At 43.9% G+C, this 20,000-nt stretch overlaps 1 protein-coding gene across 1 annotated transcript in view; it reads left to right on the top strand.

The window, feature by feature from the left end:
* dcc (DCC netrin 1 receptor) overlaps positions 1-20,000 on the top strand; it is a 675,496-nt gene that overhangs the window by 177,726 nt on the left and 477,770 nt on the right. Inside the window, exon 2 of the mRNA XM_065007657.1 lies at positions 11,408-11,755. Coding sequence (XP_064863729.1) covers positions 11,408-11,755 — 348 coding nt within the window. The remainder of the gene's footprint in view (positions 1-11,407; positions 11,756-20,000) is intronic.

The raw sequence follows: 20,000 nt of genomic DNA, 5'->3' as shown, positions 1-20,000 counted from the left end.
TTATAATGTAGGAACAAACGGTGGTCATCATTTATAATATAGGAACGAACGGTGGTCATCATTTATAATGTAGGAACGAACACGGGTCATCATTTATAATGTAGAAACGAACGGTGGTCATCATTTATAATGTAGGAACGAACGCGGGTCATCATTTATAATGTAGAAACGAACGCGGGTCATCATTTATAATGTAGAAACGAACGCGGGTCATCATTTATAATGTAGGAACGAACGGTGGTCATCATTTATAATGTAGGAACGAACGGTGGTCATCATTTATAATGTAGAAACGAACGGTGGTCATCATTTATAATGTAGAAACGAACGGTGGTCATCATTTATAATGTAGGAACGAACGCGGGTCATCATTTATAATGTAGAAACGAACGCGGGTCATCATTTATAATGTAGGAACGAACGGTGGTCATCATTTATAATGTAGGAACGAACGGTGGTCATCATTTATAATGTAGAAACGAATGGTGGTCATCATTTATAATGTAGAAACGAACGGTGGTCATCATTTATAATGTAGAAACGAACGCGGGTCCCCTGTGTGTGACTAATTTTTGACTTAGAATAAAAGGATGCTGTCTGAATAAATGAATCAGAATTGATTAATTCCCCTGGGCATTGATTTCTGTACCCTCACAGTGGGTCATGTTCGTTAGGGCACGCCGTAGCAAAACGTGTTGCAACGGAAAACAAGCTTTTCTTATTGGACAAGTTCACATAGTGCTACCTCCCCGTTTCCCGTTTTCATACTGCTTGGTCCATTATGTACCTATTGAACACAACCTTTGGTCAGATTCCAAGGCTTTGTCCTTCTAGAGAGGGAGAAGAGGGAGCGGTCCAGTCTATCGTTGTAGTTCTATGGTCCAGTCTATAGTTGTAGTTCTATGGTCCAGTCTATCATTGTAGTTCTATGGTCCAGTCTATCGTTGTAGTTCTATGGTCCAGTCTATCGTTGTAGTTCTATGGTCCAGTCTATCATTGTAGTTCTATGGTCCAGTCTATCATTATAGTTCTATGGTCCAGTCTATCGTTGTAGTTCTATGGTCCAGTCTATCATTGTATTTCTACGGTCCGGTCTATCATTGTATTTCTATGGTCCATTCTATCGTTGTAGTTCTATGGTCCAGTCTAGTCTGTAATTTTATTTCTATGGTGCAGTTTATCATTGTATTTCTATGGTCCATTCTATCATTGTAGTTCTATGGTCCAGTCTATTATTATATTTCGATGGTCCAGTCTAGTCTGTAATTTTATTTCTATGGTGCAGTTTATCATTGTATTTCTATGGTCCATTCTATCATTGTAGTTCTATGGTCCAGTCTATCATTATATTTCTATGGTCCAGTTTAACATTGTATTTCTATGGTCCATTCTATCATTGTAGTTCTATGGTCCAGTCTATCATTATATTTCTATGGTCCAGTCTATCATTATATTTCTATGGTCCAGTCTATCATTGTATTTCTATGGTCCAGTCTATTATTATATTTCGATGGTCCAGTCTAGTCTGTAATTTTATTTCTATGGTGCAGTTTATCATTGTATTTCTATGGTCCATTCTATCATTGTAGTTCTATGGTCCAGTCTATCATTATATTTCTATGGTCCAGTTTATCATTGTATTTCTATGGTCCATTCTATCATTGTAGTTCTATTGTCCAGTCTATCATTATATTTCTATGGTCCAGTCTATCATTATATTTCTATGGTCCAGTCTATCATTATATTTCTATGGTCCAGTCTATCATTATATTTCTATGGTCCAGTCTATCATTATATTTCTATGGTCCAGTCTATCATTGTAGTTCTATGGTCCAGTCTATCATTATAGTTCTATGGTCCAGTCTATCATTGTAGTTCTATGGTCCAGTCTATCATTATATTTCTACGGTCCAGTCTATCATTGTATTTCTATGGTCCAGTCTATCATTGTAGTTCTATGGTCCAGTCTATCATTATAGTTATATGGCCCAGTCTATCATTGTATTTCTATGGTCCAGTCTATCATTGTAGTTCTATGGTCCAGTCTATCATTGTAGTTCTATGGTCCAGCCTATTATTCTATTTATACGGTCCAGCCTATCACAGGACCACAGTCAGTCAGTCATGGTAGATATCACAGCTGTAGTGGGCCACAGTCAGTCAGTCATGGTAGATATCACAGCTGTAGTGGGCCACAGTCAGTCATGGTAGATATCACAGCTGTAGTGGAACACAGTCAGTCATGGTAGATATCACAGCTGTAGTGATCACTGTCTGAATGGTACATCCCAGATCGCTGTCTGAATGGTACATCCCAGATCGCTGTCTGAATGGTACATCCCAGATCGCTGTCTGAATGGTACATCCCAGATCGCTGTCTGAATGGTACATCCCAGATCGCTGTCTGAATGGTACATCCCAGATCGCTGTCTGAATGGTACATCCCAGATCGCTGTCTGAATGGTACATCCCAGATCGCTGTCTGAATGAATCAGAAGGTAAATGTCAGGCCCCAGGGCAGCATGTGTCCCCTCCCTGTATCAATCTCAGTAACCTGGGGTGCATCCGAAAGCAGGTAGGTCAAAAGTAGTGCACTATGTAGGTGAACGGGTCGTCATTTGGCACTCAAGCCCAGATTCCCAGGCTTTGTCCTCCAGAGTGAGGTCCAGCCTGACACATTGATAATATTGGTCTGGGTACAGTCAGCCACGCTGTAGTGCCTGGGCATCGTTTCGGGAGCTGGGCTGCTCATTTCCTGTTTAACGAAGATCTTTTACTGACAGGCTGTTTTTATGTGGCTGTCTGGGGTGTTGTCGTTTGGGATGCAGCCTAACCCCCATCCTCCTCTCCCCCTCTCCCCTTCTCCCCTCCCCATCTCCCCCTCTCCCCCTCCTCCTCACCCCCTCTCCCCCTCTCCCCCTCTCCCTTCTCCCCCTCTCCCCCTCCCCATGTCCCCCTCTCCCCCTCTCCCCTTCTCCTCTGTATCTCTCTCTCTTCTCTTCTCTTCTCTTCTCTTCTCTTCTCTTCTCTTCTCTTCTCTTCTCTTCTCTTCTCTTCTCTTCTCTTTCTTCTCTCTCTCTCCCTCTCTTTCTCATCCCCTCTCTCTCTCTCTCTCACTCAGTCTCTCTCTCTCTCTCTCTCTCTCTCTATCTCTCTCTGCGTCTCTCTCTCTCTCTCTCTGCGTCTCTCTCTCTCTCCCTCTCTGTGTATCGTTCTCTCTGCTTGTTTGGTCTCTCTGGTTGTTTGGTATGCAGTCTAACCCCCAGCCCATTCCCCTTTCCTCCTCCTCCTTTTCGTCTGTCAGTTCATGGCTTCTTCAAACCATCCCCCTTCCCTTGTCAGTGTGAAAGAGGGAAATGGGGATTTAGACAATTTTTTACAATTCTACTCCCTCTTCCTGGTGATGACATGGGGCAGACCATAACAAAGTCCTCTCTCTCCATCTTCCCCCCTCTGTCTTTCCTCTTTATTCTACTGTTTCCATCTCTCTGTACCCCTCTGTTCCCCCCTACTCCTCTGTTCCCCCCTACTCCTCTGTTTCCATCTCTCTGTACCCCCCCCTCTTTTTCCCCCTACCCCTCTGTTTCCATCTCTCTGTATCCCCCCCGTCCCCCCTACTCCTCTGTTCCCCCTACTCCTCTGTTCCCCCTACTCCTCTGTTTCCATCTCTCTGTATCCCTCCTGTTTCCCCCTACTCTTCTGTTTCCACCTCTCTGTACCCCCCTGTTCCCCCTACTCCTCTGTTCCCCCCTACTCCTCTGTTTCCATCTCTCTGTATCCCTCTGTTCCCCCTACTCCTCTGTTTCCATCTCTCTGTACCCCCCCTCTGTTCCCCCTACTCCTCTGTTTCCATCTCTGTATCCCCCTCTGTTCCCCCTACTCCTCTGTTTCCATCTCTCTGTACCCCCCCTCTGTTCCCCCTACTCCTCTGTTTCCATCTCTCTGTACCCCCCCTCTGTTCCCCCTACTCCTCTGTTTCCATCTCTCTGTACCCCTCTGTTCCCCCTACTCCTCTGTTTCCATCTCTCTGTATCCCTCTGTTCCCCCTACTCCTCTGTTTCCATCTCTCTGTATCCCCCCGTTCCCCCTACTCCTGTGTTTCCATCTCTCTGTACCCCTCTGTTCCCCCTACTCCTCTGTTTCCATCTCTCTGTACCCCTCTGTTCCCCCTACTCCTCTGTTTCCATCTCTCTGTACCCCCCTCTGTTCCCCCTACTCCTCTGTTTCCATCTCTCTGTATCCCCCCTGTTCCCCCTACCCCTCTGTTTCCATCCCTCTGTATCCCTCTGTTCCCCCTACTCCTCTGTTTCCATCTCTCTGTACCCCCCTCTGTTCCCCCTACTCCTCTGTTTCCATCTCTCTGTATCCCTCTGTTCCCCCTACTCCTCTGTTTCCATCTCTCTGTACCCCCCCTCTGTTCCCCCTACTCCTCTGTTTCCATCTCTCTGTATCCCCCCTCTGTTCCCCCTACTCCTCTGTTTCCATCTCTCTATATCCCCCCCTGTCCCCCCTACTCCTCTGTTTCCATCTCTCTGTATCCCTCTGTTCCCCCTACTCCTCTGTTTCCATCCCTCTGTATCCCTCTGTTCCCCCTACTCCTCTGTTTCCATCTCTCTGTACCCCCCTCTGTTCCCCCTACTCCTCTGTTTCCATCTCTCTGTATCCCTCTGTTCCCCCTACCTCTCTGTTTCCATCTCTCTGTACCCCCCCCTCTGATCCCCCTACTCCTCTGTTTCCATCTCTCTGTACCCCCCCTCTGTTCCCCCTACCCCTCTGTTTCCATCTCTCTGTATCCCTCTGTTCCCCCTACTCCTCTGTTTCCATCTCTCTGTATCCCTCTGTTCCCCCTACCTCTCTGTTTCCATCTCTCTGTGCCCCCCCCCCGTTCCCCCTACTCCTCTGTTTCCATCCCTCTGTACCCCTCTGTTCCCCCTACTCCTCTGTTTCCATCTCTCTGTACCCCTCTGTTTCCCCCTACTCCTCTGTTTCCACCTCTCTGTATCCTCCCCCTCATTTCCCCCTACTCCTCTGTTACCACCTCTCTGTTTCCATCTCTCTGTTTCCCCCTACTCCTCTGTTTCCATCTCTCTGCCACCCCCCCCCCTCTGTTCCCCCTACTCCTCTGTTTCCATCTCTCTGTATCCCCTGTTTCACCCTACTCCTCTGTTTCCACCTCTCTGTATCCCTCTGTTCCCCCTACTCCTCTGTTTCCATCTCTCTGTATCCTCCCCCGTTTCCCCCTACTCCTCTGTTTCCATCTCTCTGTACCCCCCCCCGTTCCCCCCTACTCCTCTGTTTCCATCTCTCTGTGTCCCCTGTTCCCCCTACTCCTCTGTTTCCATCCCTCTGTACCCCTCTGTTTCCCCCTACTCCTCTGTTTCCATCTCTCTGTACCCCCCGTTCCCCCCTACTCCTCTGTTTCCATCTCTCTGTACCCCCCGTTCCCCCTACTCCTCTGTTTCCATCTCTCTGTGTCCCCTGTTCCCCCTACTCCTCTGTTTCCATCCCTCTGTACCCCTCTGTTTCCCCCTACTCCTCTGTTTCCATCTCTCTGTACCCCCCCCGTTCCCCCTACTCCTCTGTTTCCATCTCTCTGTACCCCCCCGTTCCCCCTACTCCTCTGTTTCCATCTCTCTGTGTCCCCTGTTCCCCCTACTCCTCTGTTTCCATCCCTCTGTACCCCTCTGTTCCCCCCTACTCCTCTGTTTCCATCCCTCTGTATCCCCTGTTCCCCCTACTCCTCTGTTTCCATCCCTCTGTACCCCTCTGTTTCCCCCTACTCCTCTGTTTCCACCTCTCTGTTTCCATCTCTCTGTTCCCCCCTACTCCTCTGTTTCCATCTCTCTGTATCCCCCCCGTTCCCCCTACTCCTCTGTATCCCTCCTGTTTCCCCTACTCCTCTGTTTCCATCCCTCTGTACCCCCCCCCATCTTCCCCCTACTCCTCTGTTTCCATCTCGTTTCCTCTTCATTCTATCTGTGAGCCACCACACCCCAAAGCCTTTCTTTGGTCTTTGTTCAGTCTGTACTATTTCACTGTCTGTCTGTCTGTACTAGAAGAGACTAGTCCTCTGTAGTGGAGAGTTTGGGGGAAAGGTACCAGCCAGACACCACCTTTTGTTGCTTACATGACAATGTCTAACGTGAAGTGTTTTTTGAAATTACATTTATTAAAAATAAAAAATAAATGAATTTCCCAAACTTTGTATCTCTGCTAAGTTTGTCTGAAACTATTTTGTGTGCAGTGACATGAACTGCTGTTTGTCTTCTGTCGTACTAAAGTGAGACAGAACAACACAGAATGATCTCTTCTCTATATAGTGCACTACTTTAGACCAGAGCCCTATGGAACCCTCATCAGAAGTAGTTCACTACATAGGGAATAGGGTGTCATTGGGGCGCAGAACATGCTTTCTGCATGTATTACTCACATTAGCACCTTGCAGAGAGGATCGCGTCTTTCTCTCATCTCCCTCATAACGAATAGGAGGGCACAGAGAGGGAGGGAGGGAGGGAGATGGGGGAGGGAGGGAGTGAGGGAGGGAGGGGAATGAGAAGAGAGGGGGTTCATGTCCCTGCTCTACAGAAGATGAAAGCCTGAAAGGTGACTCTCTAAAGTTTACGCATTTGTGGGATTTGGAAGCCATGTTTCTGCTGTCAGAATTATTTTACATGTATTTATTTTTATTTCCCCTTTATTTAACCAGGTATTTATATATATATTTATATATATAACCCTAACCCTTTATTTAACCAGGTATATATATATAACCCTAACCCTTTATTTAACCAGGTATATATATATAACCCTAACCCTTTATTTAACCAGGTATATATATATAACCCTAACCCTTTATTTAACCAGGTATATATATATAACCCTAACCCTTTATTTAACCAGGTATATATATATAACCCTAACCCTTTATTTAACCAGGTATATATATATAACCCTAACCCTTTATTTAACCAGGTATATATATATAACCCTAACCCTTTATTTAACCAGGTATTTATATATATATATATATATATATATGTATTTATTTATATATATATATAACCCTAACCCTTTATTTAACCAGGTATATATATATAACCCTAACCCTTTATTTAACCAGGTATATATATATAACCCTAACCCTTTATTTAACCAGGTATATATATATAACCCTAACCCTTTATTTAACCAGGTATATATATATAACCCTAACCCTTTATTTAACCAGGTATTTATATGTATATATATATATATGTATTTATTTATATATATATATAACCCTAACCCTTTATTTAACCAGGTATATATATATAACCCTAACCCTTTATTTAACCAGGTATATATATATAACCCTAACCCTTTATTTAACCAGGTATATATATATAACCCTAACCCTTTATTTAACCAGGTATATATATATAACCCTAACCCTTTATTTAACCAGGTATATATATATAACCCTAACCCTTTATTTAACCAGGTATTTATATATATATATAACCCTAACCCTTTATTTGACCAGGTATATATATATATATAACCCTAACCCTTTATTTAACCAGGTATTTATATATATATATAACCCTAACCCTTTATTTGACCAGGTATATATATATAACCCTTTATTTAACCAGGTATTTATATATATATATAACCCTTTATTTAACCAGGTATTTATATATATATATAACCCTTTATTTAACCAGGTATTTATATATATATATAACCCTAACCCTTTATTTGACCAGGTATTTATATATATATATAACCCTAACCCTTTATTTGACCAGGTATTTATATATAACCCTTTATTTGACCAGGTATTTATTTATATATATATATATATATAACCCTAACCCTTTATTTAACCAGGTATTTATTTATATATATATATATATATAACCCTAACCCTTTATTTAACCAGGTATTTATTTATATATATATATATAACCCTAACCCTTTATTTAACCAGGTATTTATTTATTTATATATATATATATAACCCTAACCTTTTATTTAACCAGGTATTTATTTATTTATATATATATATATAACCCTAACCCTTTATTTAACCAGGTATTTATTTATTTATATATATATATATAACCCTAACCCTTTATTTAACCAGGTATTTATTTATTTATATATATATATATAACCCTAACCCTTTATTTAACCAGGTTGGCCAGTTGAGATCAAGTTCTCATTTACAACTGCGACCTGGCCAAGATAAACACAAACAACAACACAGAGTTACACATGGAATAAACAAACATACAGTCAATAACACAATAGAAACATCTGTATACAGTGTGTGTAAATGAAGTAAGGAGGTAAAGGCAATACATTGGCCAATAGTGGCGAAGTAATTACAATGTAGCAAATTAACACTGGAGTGATAGATGTGCAGATGAGGATGTGCAAGTAGAAAGACTGGTGAGCAAAAGAGCAGAAAAACAAAACCAAATCTGGGGATGAGGTGGGTAGTTGGTTGGATGGGCAATTTACAGATGGGCTGTGTACAGCTACAGCGAACGGTAAGCTGCTCTGACAGCTGATGTTTAAAGTTAGTGAGGTTATAAATATGTATGAATGTTAGGTTGGAACCAGTGGAGGCTCCTCAGAGGAGGAAGGGGAGGACTGTCCAATGCAGTACATTTTATTTAAGAATGATGGAGGCCACTGTGTTCTTGGGGGACCTTCAATGCTGCAGATATTTTTTGGTTCCTAGAGCTGTGCCCTTCGACACAATCCTGTCTCGGAGCTCTACTCCTCCGACCTCATGGCTTGGTTTTTGCTCTGACATGCACTGTCAACTGTGGGAACTTATATAGACAGGTGTGTGCCTTTCCAAATCATGTCCAATGAATTGAATTTGCCACAGATGGACTCCAATACAGTTGTAGAAACATATCAAACATGATCAATGGAAACAGGATGCAGCTGAGCTCAATTTTGACCGACTACCTGGATTTGGTCTTATGTAGCAAAATATGAATTTGTGTTTTTATTTTATATTCAATAAAAGTAGAGCCGCAGATCTACACAATTGTATAAAAGGAACAATGGGAACGTAATTCCGCTTGGAAAGTTAATAAACTTGTAACCGCACTTTTGAGAAAATGGCCTTTGAATGTTTTGGTACCTACTGGAGAGAGGCAGGGTACCCTGGTGGTTAGAGTGTAGAGGCGGCAGGGTACCCTGGTGGTTAGAGTGTAGAGGCGGCAGGTAGCCTAGTGGTTATAATGTAGAGGAGGCAGGTAGCCTAGTGGTTAGAGTGTAGAGGAGGCAGGTAGCCTAGTGGTTAGAGTGTAGAGGAGGCAGGTAGCCTAGTGGTTAGAGTGTAGAGGAGGCAGGTAGCCTAGTGGTTAGAGTGTAGAGGAGGCAGGTAGCCTAGTGGTTAGAGTGTAGAGGAGACAGGTAGCCTAGTGGTTAGAGTGTAGAGGCGGCGGGTAACCTAGTGGTTAGAGTGTAGAGGCGGCAGGGTACCCTGGTGGTTAGAGTGTGGAGGCGGCAGGGTACCCCGGTGGTTAGAGTGTAGAGGAGGCAGGTAGCCTAGTGGTTAGAGTGTAGAGGCGGCAGGTAACCTAGTGGTTAGAGTGTAGAGGAGATAGGTACCCTAGTGGTTAGAGTGTAGAGGCGGCAGGGTACCCTAGTGGTTAGAGTGTTGGACTAGTAACCGGAAGGTTGCAAGTTCAAATCCCCGAGCTGACAAGATACAAATCTGTCGTTCTGTTCCTGAACAAAGCAGTTAGCCCACTGTTCCTAGGCCAGTTAACCCACTGTTCCTAGACCAGTTAACCCACTGTTCCTAGACCAGTTAACCCACTGTTCCTAGACCAGTTAACCCACTGTTCCTAGACCAGTTTACCCACTGTTCCTAGACCAGTTAACCCACTGTTCCTAGACCAGTTAACCCACTGTTCCTAGACCCGTTAACCCACTGTTCCTAGACCAGTTAACCCACTGTTCCTAGACCCGTTAACCCACTGTTCCTAGACCAGTTAACCCACTGTTCCTAGACCAGTTAACCCACTGTTCCTAGACCAGTTAACCCCACTGTTCCTAGGCCGTCATTGAAAACAAGAATTTGTTCTTAACTGACTTGCCTGGTAAAATAAAACGTGATATGATTTTCACTTGTGAAATATAAACTCAATGTAAAAAACAGCCAATTCACATGTGAAAATAACATTTTAAAAAAACAAATTTTTGTTGTTGTCATTCTAAGGGCATGGCATATATAATGTACTGTAGATCTGTGGCAATGAACGTGTAATGTATGGTTTTGATTGGATGGACTGGTCGTGTGTTTTGAATGACTGAACACGGACAGCTCTTACACCCGAAGCAAAACTGTTCTTATCTTCAACATCTCTGATGAGTTTGAACCGATTGTTTCATTGGACAATCAGACTGGGAAAGTTAAAAGTCATCTCAGAGGGCGGAGACTAACTCTGGGAGATGTCAGGATAGCACTAGATTGGTAGGGCCTGTGAGGACAGGGCAGCCATGTTAATGAACCTAGGGTCTGAGTAGAAATGAGGCCGAGTCCTAGACTGCAGTACTATAGTCTGTAGTGTTATTGTAGTAGATATGACTGCAGTACTATAGCCTGTAGTGGTATTGTAGCAGATATGACTGCAGTGGTATTGTAGTAGATATGACGGCAGTACTATAGTCTGTAGTATTATTGTAGTAGATATGACAGCAGTACTATAGCCTGTAGTATTATTGTAGTAGATATGACAGCAGTACTATAGTCTGTAGTATTATTGTTGTAGATATGACGGCAGTACTATAGTCTGTAGTATTATTGTAGTAGATATGACAGCAGTACTACAGTCTGTAGTATTATTGTAGTAGATATGACGGCAGTACTATAGTCTGTAGTATTAATTGAGGCAGGACTATGTATTGAATACAATCGACTCATCAATGATCCTATGCTCTGAGACTAAACCTCTCCTTCCTCCACCTCTCTCTTTCCTCCAGGTGCAGAGACCTCATCGTCATCTCCGTCCCAGACAGGCCAGGTGTTCGTGGACTATGCTCTGAGACTAAACCTCTCCTTCCTCCACCTCTCTCTTTCCTCCAGGTGCAGAGACCTCATCGTCATCTCCGTCCCAGACAGGCCAGGTGTTCGTGGACTATGCTCTGAGACTAAACCTCTCCTTCCTCCACCTCTCTCTTTCCTCCAGGTGCAGAGACCTCATCGTCATCTCCGTCCCAGACAGGCCAGGTGTTCGTGGACTATGCTCTGAGACTAAACCTCTCCTTCCTCCACCTCTCTCTTTCCTCCAGGTGCAGAGACCTCATCGTCATCTCCGTCCCAGACAGGCCAGGTGTTCGTGGACTATGCTCTGAGACTAAACCTCTCCTTCCTCCACCTCTCTCTTTCCTCCAGGTGCAGAGACCTCATCGTCATCTCCGTCCCAGACAGGCCAGGTGTTCGTGGACTTCAGCTTGGTTCTGGAACCCCAGGACACGGTGACATTACGGGGCGGTGTTCTCCAGCTGGACTGCGAGGCTCAGTCAGATCAGGGTATTCCAGTTATCGTCTGGAAGAAGGACGGGGTGCTGCTCAGCGCCGTGGTGGACGAGAGGAGACAGCAGTTCCCTAACGGGTCTCTAGTGGTCCAGAACGTGGTTCACTCACGACACCACCGACCTGACGAGGGGCTCTACCAGTGTCTGGCAGCGCTAGAGGGAGTGGGGGCCATAGTCAGTCGCACGGCTAAAGTCACTGTCTCTGGTAAGACCTTTACTTACTTAATCCTGTAAACAATTACTAATGTCCTCCATTTCACTCGGTTTCGGGGGAAGTTTTTTATAGGTTGCACTTGTTGAGGGAGGTTAGAGCTGTGGTATGTATGCTCCAAATCAAGAGGGGATTTCATACCGTAGGTCATAGTGAAAGGAAAAGGGGGGAAACCTAGTCAGTTGAACAACCGAATGCCGTCAACCGAATTGTGCCTTCTGCATTTAACCCCCAACCCATCTGAATATAAAGCTATTGTGAGATAGTATTATCATCTTATATCCAGTTTTGTATTGGTTTCTTGAGGGACGTCTCAAATTATTTCTAGGGCCTTATTTCTAGCGCCCTTGTGTCTAGGGCCTTTCTTACCAAGGCCTTATTTCTAGTGCCCTTGTGTCTAGGGCCCTTTTTTCCAGGGCATTATTTCTAGTGCCCTTGTGTCTAGTGCCCTTCTTTCCAGGGCCTTATTTCTAGTGCCCTTCTTTCTGGGGACCTCATATCTAGGGGTTTTCCTTAACACCACAAGATGCACATTCTTCCCTTCCTATCTGTCAGAGTCCTATTCCTCATCTATCTGTCCTATTCCTCAACAGTAGGGTACAGTAAAGTAGAGTAGGGTACAGTAAAGTAGTGTACAGTATAGTGCAGTAGATTACAGTACAGTAAAGTAGTGTACAGTATAGTGCAGTAGATTACAGTACAGTACAGTAGTGTACAGTATAGTTCAGTAGATTACAGTACAGTACAGTATAGTGCAGTAGATTACAGTACAGTATAGTGCAGTACAGTAGTGTACAGTATAGTGCAGTAAATTACAGTAGATTACAGTAGAGTAGAGTACAGTACAGTATAGTACAGTATAGTACAGTACAGTACAGTATAGTATAGTATAGCACAGTACAGTACAGTGCGGTAGAGTACAGTACAGTATAGTATAGTATAGTATAGTACAGTATAGTATAGTACAGTACAGTGCAGTATAATATAGTATAGTACAGTATATTACAGTACAGTATAGTATAGTACAGTACAGTACAGTACAGTGCAGTGCAGTAGAGTATAGTATAGTACAGTACAGTACAGTATATTATAGTATAGTACAGTACAGTACAGTACAGTGCAGTGCAGTGCAGTGCAGTATAGTATAGTATAGTACAGTATAGTATAGTATAGTATAGTACAGTATAGTATAGTATAGTACAGTACAGTATATTATAGTATATTATAGTATAGTACAGTGCAGTGCAGTATAGTATAGTACAGTATAGTATAGTATAGTACAGTACAGTATAGTATAGTATAGTATAGTACAGTATAGTATAGTACAGTACAGTATAGTACAGTACAGTGCAGTAGAGTACAGTAGGATACGGTACAGTAGAGTTAAATGCAATTTTGACTCATGAGTGTTCATAAGATTGTTCACACCGATTGAGAACCACTACCGTACAATACGTTACAGTACATTAAATCTGTCGTTCTGCCCCTGAACAAGGCAGTTAACCCACTGTTCCCCGCTAGGCTGTCATTGTAAATAAGAATTTGTTCTTAACTGACTTGCCTAGTTAAATAAAGTTTAATTCAAAAAATAAAAAATTATAATCTACACTTTTTTTCTGGAGTGGGCACTTGTCCACTACCCAAATGGTGGTCCTCTGTAGCTCAGTTGGTAGAGAATGGCGCATGCAACTTTAAAATGGAGATAGCCCCAATGCTGCTGCCCATGCTGTCACATTCTCCGTAATGGCACAGGTACAAAGACGAGACATCTATATAACTCTATGGTGTCAATTGTTTTTGTGGCTGTTTCAGTTTGGACAAGTTGGACTTATTTTGGACTTTAAAGGGGCAATTAGCAGTTGAAACAATAAAAAAAAAAGCATAATAACCACCACTGTTTTGGTAAAAAGCTGAGGCTGGAGAAACGTCATAGACATCGCTATGGATGCAAGGAATCCATTAAATCAAAATTATGGTTTTAACCATGTTCCGAGGCCATATAGTTTTTTGTTCACATGTACTTTGTTTACATGTACTTTGGAGTAAAAATAAGTTTATATTTTGGGTTCTGATGGGGTACGACAGTTGAACTAAGCTCATGAGGCATTTCTGAGTTAAACTCTTCAAGAATCAATGGGTACATATCATTCATTTATAAGTACAATTGATTTTGCTACTGCAGATTGACCCTTTAAAGAGTGGCTGCCCCTAAAAAGCAACTTCTGGTTTTCAAAACAGCCTCTGTGGCATCTACAGGAGTCAGAAACATTAATGCTAGTGTCAACATTTACTATAAAGTGTAAATAGGATAACTATTTTGTCATAAAGTCAGTTTCTTCCAAAACGGTGATTTGTCAGATGATATGAACAAATGGTATGTCACGGAATGAAGGATACCTTGACAGTTTTCCTTGGTTTGGTTTTTTCTTCAACCCTGCCCACATGCGCACAGCTGGCAACACCTAAGTAATAATCAATTCTAAATGCAGCTGCACGCGACCCGATCGTAATGCCCGTGGTCAATTTGGTTTGACATTCGATATCCCTATGAGGCTAGTTAGGCACCATCAGTAAATTACACATTGTACACGGGACAATATTTTTTTAAATGTCAATAGCTCCAAAATTTCAAAGACTTAAAAAACTCAAACCAACTATACATTGTAGAAATGCATCTACAAATATTGAAAAAATTGAACGAGACAACTAAAAGATGTGCGACATGTAGACATTGTCCCATTTCAATTGTGTAATTTATTGACGGGCCCTAACAAGCCCCAATGACAAACCAAATTTGCCACGGTCTCACACCAGCCGGTTGAAGATAATTGGCTAAATGCGTTGGCTAGACACAAGACCTGGTTGGACTGTTTCAAGTTATCTAGAAGGGTGAGTGACTGTAACTGTGAACACTCGCATGAAGTGTCCACTTGTCCACTACCCAAAGGGTGGACAATGCGTTGTTGAGGAAGCCAGCACATCCTCATTCCACTGCCTCTTTCATCAATCACATGTATTTATAAAGCCCTTCGTACATCAGCTGATATCTCAAAGTGCTGTACAGAAACCCAGCCTAAAACCCCAAACAGCAAACAATGCAGGTGTAAAAGCACGGTGGCTAGGAAAAACTCCCTAGAAAGGCCACAACCTAGGAAGAAACCGAGAGAGGAACCAGGCTATGTGGGGTGGCCAGTCCTCTTCTGGCTGTGCCGGGTGGAGAGGAACCAGGCTGTGTGGGGTGGCCAGTCCTCTTCTGGCTGTGCCGGGTGGAGAGGAACCAGGCTATGAGGGGTGGCCAGTCCTCTTCTGGCTGTGCCGGGTGGAGAGGAACCAGGCTATGTGGGGTGGCCAGTCCTCTTCTGGCTGTGCCAGATACCTGCTGGAAACTGTGTATGTGATGAATACATTTTATTTGAACACACTGTAAAAGCTCTGCTGTTGTAGAACTGTTGACAGCATCGGGAGGTAGACAGAAGCCCTGCTGTTGTAGAACTGTTGACAGCATCGGGAGGTAGACAGAAGCTCTGCTGTTGTAGAACTGTTAACAGCATCGGGAGGTAGACAGAAGCTCTGCTGTTGTAGAACTGTTGACAGCATCGGGGGGTAGACAGAAGCTCTGCTGTTGTAGAACTGTTGACAGCATCGGGGGGTAGACAGAAGCCCTGCTGTTGTAGAACTGTTGACAGCATCGGGAGGTAGACAGAAGCCCTGCTGTTGTAGAACTGTTGACAGCATCGGGGGGTAGACAGAAGCTCTGCTGTTGTAGAACTGTTGACAGCATCGGGGGGTAGACAGAAGCTCTGCTGTTGTAGAACTGTTGACAGCATTGGGAGGTAGACAGAAGCCCTGCTGTTGTAGAACTGTTGACAGCATCGGGAGATAGCTCTGCTGTTGTAGAACTGTTGACAGCATCGGGAGGTAGACAGAAGTCCTGCTGTTGTAGAACTGTTGACAGCATCGGGAGGTAGACAGAAGCTCTGCTGTTGTAGAACTGTTGACAGCATCGGGGGGTAGCTCTGCTGTTGTAGAACTGTTAACAGCATCGGGGGGTAGACAGAAGCTCTGCTGTTGTAGAACTGTTGACAGCATCGGGAGGTAGACAGAAGCTCTGCTGTTGTAGAACTGTTGACAGCATCGGGGGGTAGACAGAAGCCCTGCTGTTGTAGAACTAGAACTTGACAGCATCTGTGGAGGGGGGTCCATCTGGAGATACATCTACAACACACACACACACACACACACACACACACACACACACACACACACACACACACACACACACACACAGACAGAAGCTCTGCTGTTGTAGAACTGTTGACAGCATCGGGAGGTACATGGAAGCTCTGCTGTTGTAGAACTGTTGACAGCATCGGGAGGTAGCTCTGCTGTTGTAGAACTGTTAACAGCATCGGGGGGTAGACTGAAGCCCTGCTGTTGTAGAACTGTTGACAGCATCGGGAGGTAGCTCTGCTGTTGTAGAACTGTTAACAGCATCGGGGGGTAGACAGAAGCTCTGCTGTTGTAGAACTGTTAACAGCATCGGGGTAGACAGAAGCTCTGCTGTTGTAGAACTGTTAACAGCATCGGGGGGTAGACAGAAGCTCTGCTGTTGTAGAACTGTTAACAGCATCGGGGGGTAGACAGAAGCTCTGCTGTTGTAGAACTGTTGACGGCATCGGGGGGTAGATGTGAGTAAGAATTGCATTCTGCTGACTCTGTGGGAGGCTAGCAAGCTCCCGGGCTGTTGGTTAGTTCTCCATCTGGAGATACATCTACAACACACACACACACACACACACACACACACACACACACACACACACACACACACACACACACACACATATATGCACATACAAGTCAGCTAAGAACTAATTTTACAATGACAGCCTTGCAAAAGGCCTCCTGCGGGGACGGGGGCTGGGATTAAAAATGTAAAATAAGTAACATAAATATAGGAACACACATCATGCCAAGAGAGACGACACAACACTACGTAAAGAGAGACCTAAGACAGCAACATAGCATGGCAGCAACACAACATGACAACAACATGGTAGCAACATGACAACAACATGGGAGCAACACAACATGACAACACAACATGACAACAACATGGCAGCAACACAACATGACAACAACATGACAACACAGCATGGCAGCAACACAACATGGCAGCAACACAACATGGCAGCAACACAACATGGCAGCAACACAACATGGCAGCAACACAACATGGCAGCAACACAACATGGCAGCAACACAACATGACAACACAACATGGCAGCAACACAACATGGCAGCAACACATGACAACACAACATGACAACAACATGACAACAACATGGGAGCAACACAACATGACAACAACATGGGAGCAACACAACATGACAACACAACATGACAACAACATGGCAGCAACACAACATGACAACAACATGGCAGCAACACATGACAACACAACATGACAACAACATGGCAGCAACACAACATGACAACACAACATGGCAGCAACACAACATGACAACACAACATGGTAGCAACACAACATGACAACACAACATGGCAGCAACACAACATGACAACACAACATGGCAGCAACACAACATGACAACAACATGGCAGCAACACAACATAACAACACAACATGACAACAACATGACAACAACATGGGAGCAACACAACATGACAACACAACATGACAACAACATGGCAGCAACACAACATGACAACAACATGGCAGCAACACATGACAACACAACATGACAACAACATGGGAGCAACACAACATGACAACAACATGGCAGCAACACAACATGACAACACAGCATGGCAGCAACACAACATGACAACAACATGGCAGCAACACAACATGACAACAACATGGCAGCAACACAACATGACAACAACATGGTAGCAACACATGACAACACAACATGGTAGCAACACAACATGACAATACAACAGGGCAGCAACACAACATGACAACAACATGGCAGCAACACAACATGACAACAACATGATAGCAACACAACATGGTAACAACATGATAGCAACACAACATGACAACAACATGGTAGCAACACAACATGGTAACAACATTGTAGCAACACAACATGACAACAACATGGCAGCAACACAACATGGTAGCAACACATGACAACAACATGGGAGCAACACAACATGGCAACAACATGGTAGCAGCACAACATGACAACAACATGGGAGCAACACAACATGGCAGCAACACAACATGACAACAACATGGCAGCAACACAACATGACAACAACATGGCAGCAACACAACATGACAACAACATGGCAGCAACACAACATGACAACAACATGGTAGCAACACATGACAACACAACATGGTAGCAACACAACATGACAATACAACATGGCAGCAACATGACAACAACATGGAGCAAACAACATGGCAGCAACACAACATGACAACAACATGGCAGCAACACAACATGGTAACAACATGATAGCAACACAACATGACAACAACATGGTAGCAACACAACATGGTAACAACATGGTAGCAACACAACATGACAACAACATGGCAGCAACACAACATGGCAGCAACACATGACAACACAACATGGTAGCAACACAACATGACAACAACATGGCAGCAACACAACATGACAACAACATGGTAGCAACACAACATGACAACACAACACAGTAGCAACACAACATGACAACAACATGGCAGCAACACCATATGACAACAACATGGCAGCAACACCACATGACAACAACATGGGAGCAACACAACATGACATAACTGCATGGTAGCAACACAACATGACAACAACATTGTAGCAACACAACATGACAACAACATGAGAGCAACACAGCATGGTAGCAACACAACATGACAACAACATGGGACCAACACAACATGGCAACAACATGGTAGCAACACAACATGACAACAACATGGTAGCAACACAACATGACAACAACATGGAAGCAACACAACATGGCAACAACGTGGTAGCAACACAACATGACAACAACATGGTAGCAACACAACATGACAACAACATGGTAGCAACACAACATGACAAAAACATGGTAGCAACACAACATGACAACAACATGGGACCAACACAACATGACAACAACATGGGAACAACACATGACAACACTGAATGGTAACAGCACAAAACATAATAGAAACATCAGACAGACAAATACAAAGAGAGAAAGACAACAACATGGAGCAACACAAGTCAGATACAGAGAGACAGAGACAACAGACACATGGTAGACAACATGACAACAACACACAACATGACAACAACATGACAGACAACACAGACAGACAACATGGCAGCAACACAACAGACAGACAGACAGACAGACAGACAACAACACAGACAGACAGACAGACAGACAGACAGACAACAGACAGACAACAGACAGCAACAGACATGACAACAGAGACAGAGACACAGACAGACAGAACAGACACAACAGAGAGACAGAGAGAGACAACATGACAGACAGAGACAGACAGAGAGAGACAGAACAGAGACAACAGAGACACAACATGACAACAACATGGGTCAGACCAGACAGACCAGTTGGAGAGATAAGTAGATGAGCTCTCGATCAGGTCAGCCCAAGGACATGACATGGTTAGACTGCACTCATCCTTACCAGAAACAGTTTGGCTTAATGTGCTGAAATAGGCACCCTATTTCATGGTAAAACCCATCCATGACACATGATTTACTATGGGATGTCTTCTGACAGTTCAGAGATATCTTTAAATTACATTTCCTTTTCTCTACTGTTAGGAAAAACGAGATGAGCCCCCCTTCCCCTACACCTTTCCCCCAAAGGACATATTGGTCTCCTGGTGAAACCATGGAAACCGCCACTAGGCTAGCAGGCTAGTGAGGAACGTCAACTGAAAGTGACATTGGTGTTCTTTTAAGTGATGCCAGTTGGCAGCTGTTGTCAGCCATGTTGTGAAAAGGATAATCTTGAGCGTGGCATTATCCAGCCAAGTGGAGCCCCCTCATGACCGTACACTCTCAACATTATCCAGCCAAGTGGAGCCCCCTTCGGTTGTGATTGAAGAGCCAGTCAGACTCGGAACAGCCGTCGAGGAGTCTGGCATCATGACCGTACACTCTCAACATATTTCAGCCAATGTGGTGCAGACAAGGATCTGCTGTCTGTCTGGGACCCATAGTCTGTCTGTCTGTCT

This window comes from Oncorhynchus nerka, linkage group LG22 (genome assembly GCF_034236695.1).
Source record: "Oncorhynchus nerka isolate Pitt River linkage group LG22, Oner_Uvic_2.0, whole genome shotgun sequence".
Classification (NCBI taxonomy): Eukaryota; Metazoa; Chordata; class Actinopteri; order Salmoniformes; family Salmonidae; genus Oncorhynchus; species Oncorhynchus nerka.
This window is presented reverse-complemented; position numbering and strand designations above follow the sequence as displayed.